At 39.2% G+C, this 12233-nt stretch overlaps 1 protein-coding gene across 2 annotated transcripts in view; it reads right to left on the reverse strand.

The window, feature by feature from the left end:
* Rp2 (RP2 activator of ARL3 GTPase) overlaps nt 1–12233 on the reverse strand; it is a 41392-nt gene that overhangs the window by 5013 nt on the left and 24146 nt on the right. For both annotated transcript variants that reach the window (XM_042684466.1, XM_042684465.1), the window contains exons 3-4: nt 6633–6747; nt 2881–2966 (exon numbers count right to left, since the gene is read on the reverse strand). In XM_042684466.1, the coding sequence (XP_042540400.1) occupies nt 2881–2966; nt 6633–6747 (201 nt within the window). The remainder of the gene's footprint in view (nt 1–2880; nt 2967–6632; nt 6748–12233) is intronic.

Genomic DNA, 12233 nt, shown 5'->3' on the forward strand with positions numbered 1-12233 from the left:
CGGTCGTGGGGCTTGAACCCTGGGCTTGGGCACTGTCCCCGCGCTCTTCAGCTCAAGGCTAGTGCTTTACCGCTTGAGCCACAGCACCACTTCCGGTTTTCTAGTGGTTTATTGTAGATAAGAGTCTCATGGACTTTCCTGCCTGGGCTGGCTTTGAACCCTGATCCTCAGATCTCAGCCTCCTGAGTAGCTAGGATTACAGGCATGAGTCACCAGCGCCAGCTGATGTTGACAATTTAATAAATCTCTTGGGGCTCAAGTTCCACACTTATAAGTTGGATTAGGTAACTTTTAATTAACTATAAGAAGTTTGAAGCATACAATCTTTTTATTTCCCAATTTTCTTTTCTACTGAATCTTGTATTTGACATCTCAGGACAATTGTGATGATAAAATAAGACAGAATACCATGTACTTTAAAAATCTGCAAGTTTAACAGGCTACATGAGGGAGAGATTAGTAGGATTTTTGATTCAAGGCCAGTGGTTCAAAAATTTAACCAGATTCAATTTCAATAAACAGGCTAGGTATGGTAGTCCACACCTGTAATCCTAGCTACATCGAAGGGAGTAGGAGGATTATAATCCAAGGCATACCCTGGGCAAAAATCAGACCCTAGTTGAAAAATAACTAACAGAAAGAAAGAGCTAGATAAATAGTTCAAGTGGTAGCCTTGTAAGTATGAGTCTCTGATCACTAAACCCCCATACAACCCTAATATTTTTTTTTTGCAAATTTAGTCCAATGCAGATCAGACAAAAATCAAAAACATTTCCTCTCTTGTATTCATCAAAAATGGTCAATAATATGCTCACTTAGTCCTTTATATAGGTATGGTATTTAAGATATATAAAAGTATTTAAGTCTAAAATTCTTAGATGTAGCAACCTCAGTAACATATTTGGGAAGTAACCAAATGTAATAATTTCTAGGTCGACCTAAAGTTCAATTTTAGGCAATAAATTAAAGGAGCAAGTAAAACTGAATCTTGGACATCAGGATTCTCTTTCTGAAAATATAACATTAGAAGTAATTTTTCAACATATCACTGTTTAAAATAAGCAAGGCCTTGAAGAGACAGACACCTGAAAGCTCTTTGCTTGAGAACCTGTACTATAGGAGGTTGTTGGGATTTTTGTACCAGTACTAGAGCTTGAATTGAGAGTTTTGTACTCTGTTTTTTGTGTTTTTGTTTTGTTTTGTTTTGTTTTTTGTCGATCGTGGGGCTTGAACTCTGGGCTTGGGTGCTGTCCCTGAGCTTTTCAGCTCAAGACAAGCACTCTACTGCTTGAGCCACAGCACCACTTCCAGTTTTCTGGTGGTTAATTGGAGATAAGGGTCTCAGGGACTTTCCTGCCTGGGCTGGCTTTGAACCATGATCCTCAGAGCTCAGCCTCCTGAGTAGCTAGGATTACAGGCGTGAGCCACTAGTGCCCGGCTTTGTACTCTCAGTTTTTTTAGCTCAAGCTTAGTGTCTATCATTTGAGCCATACCTCCAGTTCAACATTCTGCTAGTTAATTGGAGATGAGAATCTCATGAAATTTTCTGCCTGGTCTGGCTTTGAGCCTTGATTCTCAAATCTCAGCCTCCTGAGTAGATAGGATTAAAGACATGTACCATTGGCAACCAGTTCTATATAAAGTATATATATATATATATATATATATATATATATATACTTTATATATATATATATATACACACACACACACACACACACACACACACACACACACACACAAACTATATATTTTTAATAAACAGATTCTTCTTTCCTAATTATTATGTCTGTGTGTGTGTGTGTGTGTGTGTGTGTGTGTGTGTGTGTGTGTGTGTGTGTGTGTGTTTCAGTTCCTGAGGCTTGGAGATAAGAGCCTCATAGACTTGCCTGCTTCCTAATTATTTTTTTTTTTTGGTCGGTCGTGGAGCTTGAACTTTGGGCCTGGGTGCTGTACCTGAGCTCTTCAGCTCAAGGCTAGTGTTCAACCCTTAAGCCACAGCACCCACTTCAGGCTTTTTCTGTGTATGTGGTGCTAAGGAATTGAACCCAGGGCCTCATGCATTCGAGGCAAGCACTCTACCACTGAGTCATCTTCCCAGCCCCTCCTATTTTTAAATTAGTTTTTTATTGTAAAAATACTGTACAGAGGGGTTACAGTTACATGAACAAGGTAATGAGTACATCTCCTATCAAGCATTGTTGCCTCCTCCTTTGTTTTTCCCCTACCATCCCTTCCCTCCCATCTCCACAACTATGCTTACCACCCCCACCCTCACACACCCCCATCCCCGCCTAATTGTAAAGTTCGTTTTTCAACATAGTGTCTTGTACATTTCAATGTTACAATGGGTCAACCTGTATCCCTATTTAAATGATTTTTTTCCCTTCCCCTCCCCAAATTTGATCTACATGAAATATAGTGAAAACATGGGTTATACCATGGGGGAGGACTCCTAATTATTTTTAAACAATTACACATTTTCCATTTGGCAAGGAAAAACCATAGCTTAGTTCCCAAATGTTTATTTTTTTTGGGGGGGGGGTCCGGTCGTGAGGCCTGAATTCTGGCCCTGGGCACTGTCCCTCAGCTCTTCAGCTCAAGGCTAGCTAGTGCTCTACCACTTGAGCCATAGTGCCACTTCCGGCTTTTTTCTTTTTGCTTATGTGGTGCTGAGGAATCGAAACCCAGGGCCTCATGCATGCAAGGCAAGCACTCTACCACTGAGCCACCTTCCCAGCCCCAAGTTTACAAATGTTTTAATATCATGATGTGCTAGGTTAAGTAAAGGATACAGCAGAGATAAAAATGCAAGTTGATGGTGAGGAAAAAAAGAGTAAGTGAAAGGTGAGATCAAGGTACAATGATATAATCTTATACCTTTGTCCCATTGAATGTTTCATTTACAATATGGTGGCATTCTTCCACAGCACCATCTCCATTAAACTCCAAGGCAATCACAGGACCTAGAAACAAAATCAAGAAGTCTTTTCTTAGCATGAACATGAATATCTTCTAATAGTAATCTTTGTATTCTCCCTGAAGAATAGGCAGCAGCTTTATTTTGGGGGCAAGGAATATAGAGAAAAAGGGAGGGGAAGGAAGACAGACTGGATACATCACCTTGGCTCCTTCTTCCTACTATAATCACAAACAAGCAGATTACTATCCCAGGAGAAGGGACTTTAAGGCTACTGTTTGGATTAATGACATATTTTTACAGTGCTGTAAATAGTCTGGCATCTCTAGTTTTCATTTCTCTATGAAACTCAAGGAATCTGTATTCATTTAGCAATAAAAAGAATAGTTGAAAAAATAGCAAAATCTAAAGCAATCCACATCAGCAGAAGTAGGTCCGGCCATCCAGTCTGGCTTCCAAGTCCCCTACTTACCAGCCAAATTCTGGACCAGCGACAATGGAGCTGAGCCAACCAGGTCAGGCACCTAAGTCAGGCCTGTCTCAAAGTGTTTGTCTTGAGTGTGTCTTAAAGGTAGTTTCTATTACGCTTTTTTTGTCCTCTAAACAGAAGTATTTTTGGCTCCTTTCCCATCAATTAACAAATACACATCAATGTGTGAATACTAATTTTTTATTTTGTATTCAAATATAATTTTGAATATGAATTACAGGTGTGAGAATGAGAACTGCAATTTTAAGCCAGCCTGGACAGAAAAAATTTTAAGACTGTTATCTCCAGTTAATACCACAAAAAGCTAGGCTAGTGATGTGGCCCAAGTGGTAAAGTGCCACCTGTGAGCAAAATGCCAGCTGTGAACAAAAATACTGAGTAGAAGTGCAAGAATGGGTTCAAGCCCTGGTACTGCCAACAAAAGAAAGAAAAAGAGAAAGAGAAGAAAGTCTTGAAAAAATTATCTATGCATATAACTTAGATTATATTCTTTGACTAGAATATGATAAACTTCTGATAAGTGACCTAACAATTCTTCAACCAAAGAATATACAAAATAATTGTAAAAGTATATCAATTTAGACTACAATGAGGATAATTCTAAATTTTGAAAAATCACAATGTTGAGGATGCATTTATTCTTTTAAACAGGGTCTTTTTATAGCCAGGTTGACCTCAGACTCTCTATGTAGCCTATGCTGACCACAAACTTTAGATTATCCTGCCTCCATTACCCACATGCTAGAATTACAAGTGTGCACCCTCATGTTCACACGTATTTTATTTTATATATTTATCTTTTCATTAACATATTAGTTGTGTAATGGAGGAGAGTTATGCTGTGACATTTTCACACATGTACAAATGTATTCTAGTCTTTCTTCTTCACTCTCCATTACACACTCCTACTCTCTTCTTAAAGCAATTTCACTGTTCTATTTTCATAAACACAAACTACTTAGACCATATTCATCCTCATTTACCGAGGGGTTGGCCCAACTAGTTCCTGCAGGTACCTCCCCCACCACAGAGCCCGTTAAATATTTTTAGCTAAATCAAAGGCCAATATACTTTGTAAAGGGCAAAATGGAAATATTTTAGGTTTGTGGGTTATACAATGTCTGTCACTAATCAACAACTAATCAACTCTGCTGCTGTAGCCCAAAGCAGCAAAATATAACAGGTAAAAGAATGAGTATAGGCATGCTCCAATAAAACCTAATTTCCCAGCTGGGAAACTATTGAAAATGCTAGCTGTAAGAGCACATTTTCATTTTTGTGCTAGTCCTGGGGGCATAGAAGTAGGTTCACTCATGTGTATGTTTGTGTGTATGTTGGTCTCTTAGGACTTGAACTCAGGGGCCTGGGTGATGTCATTGACCTTTTTTCTCCCAAGGCTACTGCCCAACCTCTTGAGCCACAGCTCCACTTCTGACTTTTGGGTGGATAATTGAAGAGAAGATTTTCATGGGCTTTCTTGCTTATGCTGGCTTCAAACTGTTATCCTCAGATCTCGGCCTCCTGAGTAACTAGGATTACAAACATAAGCCACTGGTATCCAGCAATCATAACACTTTTTGAACCATTCTTTTGAGGAGAGGTCTTAGAAATTTATGCTTAAGAAGCACCCTAGATGAACTAGTCAGTCAGGTTTGGAATGGGTTCTCTTACTAAGCAATCCACTGGCTTCATTAAGAAAAAGTAAATAACTTTGACTAGTTTACCTTAGAGGAAACATTTAGAAAGTCAGGTGCAAGCTGTGATAAAAGTGAAATTTTATAAATAAGTTAGAAACAATAGCAAGAAAGAAAAAACCATTTGAATCCTTATCTTGGGGTTCATTTCACCTAACATCAACTTATCTGACCTTTTCTGCTTGTCTCAGACATATACTAGTTATTGCAAATAAGGGAAACCATGGGACTTATGTTTCTTTGGTCCTGGCTTATTTCACTTAATAGAAGGGAAAAAACAAATTGTTTAAATAGGGATACAGGTGGACCTATTGCAACAATGAGATGTACAAGTCATTATGTCAAAAAACGAACTTTACAACTTTGGCCGGGGGGGGGGGGGGGGGGGGGGGGGAGAAGGAGGGGAGGCAGGAGATGGGAAGGGATGGGAAGGGGAAACAAAGGAGGAAGCAACAATGCTTGATAAGAAATATACTCATTGGGGCTGGGGAGGTGGCTCAGTGGTAGAGCGATTGCCTTGCATGCATGAGGCCCTGGGTTCCATTCCTCAGCACCACATAAGCAAAAAGAAAAAAGCCGGAAGTGGCACTGTGGCACAAGTGGTGGAGTGCTAGCCTTGAGCTGAAGAGCTGAGGGACAGCACCCAGACCCAGAGTTCAGGCCCCACGACTGGACCCAAAAAAAAAAAAAGAAAAAAAGAAAAAAAAAAGAAATGTATTCATTACCTTGCCCATGTAATTGTAACCCCTCTGTACAGTATTTTCACAATAAAAAAAAGTGAATTTTTCAAAAAGTTAAGTCCACTCTTAGAACATCGTTTGCAACTGGGAGTAATTTTGCCCTGTAGGAAATGCCTGGCAATAACTGGAAACTACCAGTGGAGCAACTGGTCAGAAATGCTATCCAACATTCTCAAGTGCACCCATAACAACAAATTATCTGACTTAAAAAGTCAGTCGTGTCATGATTGAGAAATTCTGCCTTAAAATGAGTGATAGCTACCTTCAGACAAGGACCAACTCCTGCTAGGGTATCTATTCAAAAGCCTGCTTATTATTCTGCATAAACCAATCTGGTTGATCACGCCTATAATCCTAGTTACTCAGGAGGCTGAGATCTACCTGAGTATTAAAGTTAATGCCAGCCTGGTCAGGAAAGTCTTTGAGATTCTTATCTCCAATTAGCCAACAAAAATCCCAAAATGGAGCTGTGGCATAAGTGGTAGAGTGCCAGCCTTGACCAGAAAAAGCTCAGGGACAACATCCAGGCGCTGAGTTCAAACCTTGGGAATGACATAAAATTAAAAAGAATCAAAACTAATAGAACACATAATAATGGCAGGTGACTTCTAGAATATAGAACAGGAAAATAATTAAGGCCTAATTTCTAGATGGTTCTATATGGCTTCTTGAATGATGTGAAAATTTGACATTTTAACCAGTAATGGAACAAATGATATAAAGAAATAGTAAAGATAGAATTTAATTGAGAAATAACCATAGAAGTAAACCAATCACCCAGAAGGTACCTTTGTTCAGAAGAGGGAGGAAATCAGAAGCTTTCTCTTGAAAAACCCTTTGAGCATCCTCAGGCTTCATAGTCACTTCCTTTGTTTGAACTAGGGAAAAGCCTTTACCAACCATCTGTAGAAAATAAAATTTCATTGAGATTTCAAAATGAGCAACAAAAGCAATAGGAAGACTCCTGCTAATCACTTTTCTGTACAAAATTCAACATAGCACTCTGAGTTTTATTTAGCTCTGATTCTAATTCAGGTCATTGACTGTAACACATTCTCACAAACACAAAATTCTTCGAGTTGGGTGCTTCTGGTTAAGAATTAGTTCCATAAGGCTGTGCAATGGTGACTCATGCCCATAATCCTAGCTAAGCTACTTAGGAGGATGAGATCTGAAGATTGCAGTTCAAAGCCAGCCTACTCAGGAAAATCATGAGATTCTTCTTCTTCTTTTTTTTTTTTTTTTTTGGTCAGTCATGGGGCTTGGGCGCTGACCCTGCACTCTTCAGCTCAAGGCGAGCGTTCTATCACTTGAGCCACAGCGCCAGCGTTTTCAAGTGGTTTATTGGAGACAAGAGTCTCACAGACTTTCCTGCCCGGGCTGGCTTTAACCACGATCCTCAGATCTCAGCCTCCTGAGTAGCTAGGATTACAGGCATGAGCCACCAGCGCCTGGCTGCATGAGATTCTTATATCCAATTAAGTGCCAAACTGCCAGAAGTGGAGATGTGGCTCAAGTAGTAGAGAACAAGCTTTCAGCATAAAAGCTCAGGGATAGGCCCAGGCCCTGAGTTCAAGCCCCAGAACGCTCCCCCTACCAGTGTTTCCTGCTCAGCTTGAGCCAAATAGACCTGGGCATAGTGATACATATATGCCTACAGTCCTAGCATTCACAAATCTAAGACAGGAGGATCACAAGTTCCAGGCCTGCCTGGGCTACATAGGAAGACCTTGTCTCAAAAAGATCAAATAAATGTGAATTATTCCTTAATTTATCACATAACAAATGTTTTCAATGAAACAACCAGATGGAAGCTTTATTTTGGTGATAATGTAAATGTCTAATGATACCAGTATGATTAAATAAATGATGGTACATTTACATGATGAAATACTAAGTTCATTATATTCATCACAGTTTATTAAAATAACAGATGTCACAGAGAATGGAAAATATTACATAATAATGTTAATCTTGAGCCAGGCCTCTAGTCCCACATTTAGCTGGTTAATTGGAGATGGAGTCTGGGAGACTTTTCTGCTTGGCATGGCTTTGAATTCCGATCCTCTAGGTCTCAGCCTTTCTGAGTAGCTAGGAATAGAGGCTTGAGCCACCCGTGCCAGGCTGATAATGTAAATCTTAAAAGGCACAATATAAACTGGGCACCCATGGCTCATGCCTATCACAATCCTACTCAAGAGGTTGAGATCTGAGGGTCAAGGCTCAAAGCTAGCTTGGGCACAAAAGTCCATGAGACTCAACTCCAATTAACCAGCAAAAAAGATGGAAGAGAAGCTGTGGTTCAGGTGGTAGAATGCTAGTGTTGAGCAAAAAGTGCTAAGGGACACTGCTCAGGCCCTGAGTTCAAGTCCCAAAGCTGGCACCAATAAAGGGAAGAGCATAATACAAATTTGTATGGTACAGCACAGCAATGATAGGTCACATTCATGGAGCATTTACTATGTATCATGTGTGGTAAATGTACCTTTCACACAAGATAGGTACTATTACTACTCTCATTGTACAGATAAAATGTTTAAGGCAGAGTGATCATTAAGTAACAGAGTTATGATTTCAACTCAGTCTGATTGCAGACTACAAAATTTAAATTTATTCTTATTTAGAATGGCAAACACATAAGGGAGTGTTTAGCATTCCTGGTCATAAAAGAATCATAAATCAAAACAACATTGAGATCTCATCTTACCCCAGTTAGATTGGCCAACATCAAGAATTTGAACAATAACAAATGTTGCCAGAGATGTCAGGAAAAAAGAATGCTATTGTACTGTTGGTGGGAATATAAACTAGTACAACCACTGTAAATTGTGGTTTGGAGTTGCCTCAAAAAACTTAACGTACAACTTCCCTACGATCCAGCCTTATCACTCTTAGGCCTCTACCCAGAACATCACAAGCCAAGATACAGTAAAGACACTTGCACTACCATGTTCATTGCTGCACTATTCACAATAGCCAAGTTATGGAAAGAGCCCAGATGCCCTACAATAGATGAGTGGATCAAAAAATATGTGATACATATACACAATGGAATTTTACTCATCTATTAGAAAGAATAATATTTGTCATTTGCAGGGAAATGGGTGGACCTAGAACAAATCATGGTAAGTGAGGTAAACCAAGCTCAGCGGATAAACAGTGCATGGTTTCTTTCATATGTGGAAGCTAGATCTAAAACACACCTAGTCATGACAATATTTTTTGTTTGGTTTTTTTTTTTGTCCTGGGGCTTGAACTCTGGGCTTGGGCGCTGTCCTTGTGCTCTTCAGCTCAAGGCGAGCGCTCTACCGCTTGAGCCACAGAACCACTTCCGGTGTTCTAGCAGTTTATTGGAGATAAGAGTCTCACGAACTTTCCTGCCTGGGCTGTTTTTGAACCTCGATCCTCAGATCTCAGCCTCCTGAGTAGCTAGGATTACAGGTGTGAGCCACCGGCGCCCGGCTTAGTCATGACAATTTATACAGAGCCATATGCAATTACAGACTAAAGAAAGATATACTTAGGGGAGGAACTCAAAGGCATAACTCACCTGGACTTCTAAAATATTACTTACCAAAATAAATTCCAGGAAATGGAAACATGGTGTTTTTTGTTGGTGGTGGTGTTGTTGTTTGTTTTTGTTAATCTTTTTAGAGATGGGCAAAAGGGGGACACCAAGAGTGGAGGGAGGAAGGAGGAACAAATGCAGTCATGATATTCAATATACACTATGTCAAAAAATAAACTATGTAACTTATAGGCTGGGACAGGAGGAGAAAATAGGGAAAAGCTCATTATTTGCTATTCACATACACAAAATGACAAAATTATGGTTGCTTCACAATACCTAAAATAAACCACAAACTATGACACAATATCTACTTCAATATTTTGCCCTACATATTTGAAGAGTCCTTCTCATGAAAATGTTCCTCCTTTTAAAGACCCAGGTAATTAATGAGCTTCATTTATGAAATATACTCAAATAATTCAAGCTACTTTTACTCTATTCTGAATACATCTGTGCTAAATATAAGAGCAAATAAGAAAACTGACTTTGGTGTGAGAAAACCAAATGTCTAGTTAGTAAGTTCTCTTAACTCGCTATGAAATCCGCTTTTTGCTTTAACCACTATTTCTAGAGTTTCTACCCTCTCAAGTTTTATACTTTCTACTAAAAAATATGATATGATAATTTACATAAAAAGTGAAATGAACCCAGATGCCAATGGCTCACACCTGAAATCTGCTACTCAGTAAGAGCCTAAAATCTGAAGATTTTAGCCCAAGAAGATTTTAGCCCAAGAAGAAAAGCCCATGTGACTCTTATCTCCAATTTACCAGCATAAAGCCAGAGATGTAATTCAAGTGGTAGAGTTCCAACCTTGAATGAAAGAAACAATAGAAACAAGAGTATAAGGCCCTGAGTTCAAGCCCAAAAAACAGCACCAAAAAAAGAAGTGAAATGGGATTTAACCAAACCAGAATTTGCAATCACATTTGGCCTGAAAACTGTCCTAAACTTAACATTATGATGGTATAATATGAGAAACTCAAATTTTATTTTTTTCAATCTGCGAATTAGCTAGTTTCTGTACATATTTCACTGGAAACTAACACTTCATTTCAAATAATATGTAATCTCTTTTAGATATGTCTTTTTATCTTTCCATATGTTTTGATACTTGCACATTTGCCTAACATTTGCCTCTCCAGTTTTTTTTACACCTTAATTGTGTGCTTGCAGAATTAGAGGACTACCTTTAGCCAGAGTCCCTGGGCTGAAAAGCCCTGACGACTCTGTGTGTTTTACAGCACATTTCCACCAGGCTTCTCTGGCTATTCCTTCATCATCAAGACAGCATGAGGGCCCCATGTTCAAGGTCAAGACAGGAGGACACAGAAGACCTGCCTGGGTATGAGTCTGCACTCTGCTGTTTACAAGCCTACTAACACTTTATGAGCTAATTATTCTCTGTGTTATTTTTTTCTCTGCAAATGGCACATAGATCATGGAGTTGTTTTCAACATTTAAATTCTTATAACAGTGACTGACATATAGTAGACACTATTGTGTTTACTGTTACTATTATTGCTGTGGGGTGTTTATTTTAACCTATTACATGTCAAAGGTCAAATGAAGAGTGTCTGATGGCCCATAAAGGGAAACTGACTTCATGCTTCTTTTTCATTAACCATGTTAAATATTTTTATGTCCATTCTTAATTATCTACCAGAAAAGAGTTTAATCTCCTGAAATCTTTTTGAAAATATGTAGATTTAAAAAGAAAAACTCCCAGCTGGGTACTAGTGGCTCACGCCTTAATCCCAGCTACACATGAGGCTGAGATCTGAGGATTGCAGTTCAGCCCTGACAGGAAAGTCCATGAGACTCTATTTCCAATTAACCACCAGAAATAGAAGTGACACTGTGGCTTAACTACTAGAGCGCTCACTTTGAGCTGAAGAGCTCAGGGACAGCGCCCAAGCCCAGAGTTCATGCTCCATGACTGACCAAAAAAAAAACAAAAAACAAAACAAAAAAAAAGCTCCCTACCCTGTATAATGAAAATATTTATCTCTCAGTTATTGAACTATCGTCTCATTATATAGTTCAAGGGCCAGAAATTCATTTTTGTATATTTTGCCAGAGTTTTCATGGCAAGGTATTATGAGAGTGGCATAATCATAAAAGAAAATACCCAAAGTCTTTAATTTTTGTTTTGTAGATGTCAGATGTGGAGATTTCTCTACGGTAGACGCATAGCTATAAAAATGTAGCCATTTTTAGTTTTTTTCCTCAAATCTTTAAGATGTCCCAACTGTGTGTGTGTGTGTGTGTGTGTGTGTGTGTGTGTGTGTGTGTGTGTGTGCCAGAGTTCTAGGGTTGGAACTCTTTGCCTGGGCACTGTCTTTGGGCTTTTTTGCTCAAGTCTAGCACTCTACCACTTGAGCCACAGCTCTACTTCTGGCTTTTTGCTATTAAATAAAGACAAGAGTTTCATGGATTCTTCTGCTTGAGCTGGCTTTGAACCACAATCTTTAGATCTCATCCTCCTGAGTAGCTAGGATTACAGGTGTGAGTCACTAGCACCTGGCCCAATTTTTTTAAAGTCCCTTCAAGCCAGGTAAGGTGGCTCATACCTATAATCCAAGCTACTTGAGGGGCAGAGATCAAGACATTTGAGTTTCAAGGCCGTCCAGGGCAAGAAGTTAGCAGAACTTCCACTTCAACCAATGGTGGTGTGTACTTGTCATCCTAGCTATGAAGGACATACAAATAGGAGGCTCTTAGCCCAGGCCAGCCACAGCAAAAAATATGATCTTAGCCAAAAAATAAGTAAAAATGAATAAGAAGTGTGGCTTAAGGGGTATAGCACTTATTTAAC

Source organism: Dipodomys spectabilis, unplaced genomic scaffold (assembly GCF_019054845.1).
Source record: "Dipodomys spectabilis isolate Male_0828 unplaced genomic scaffold, ASM1905484v1 ptg000087l, whole genome shotgun sequence".
NCBI classification, from domain to species: Eukaryota; Metazoa; Chordata; class Mammalia; order Rodentia; family Heteromyidae; genus Dipodomys; species Dipodomys spectabilis.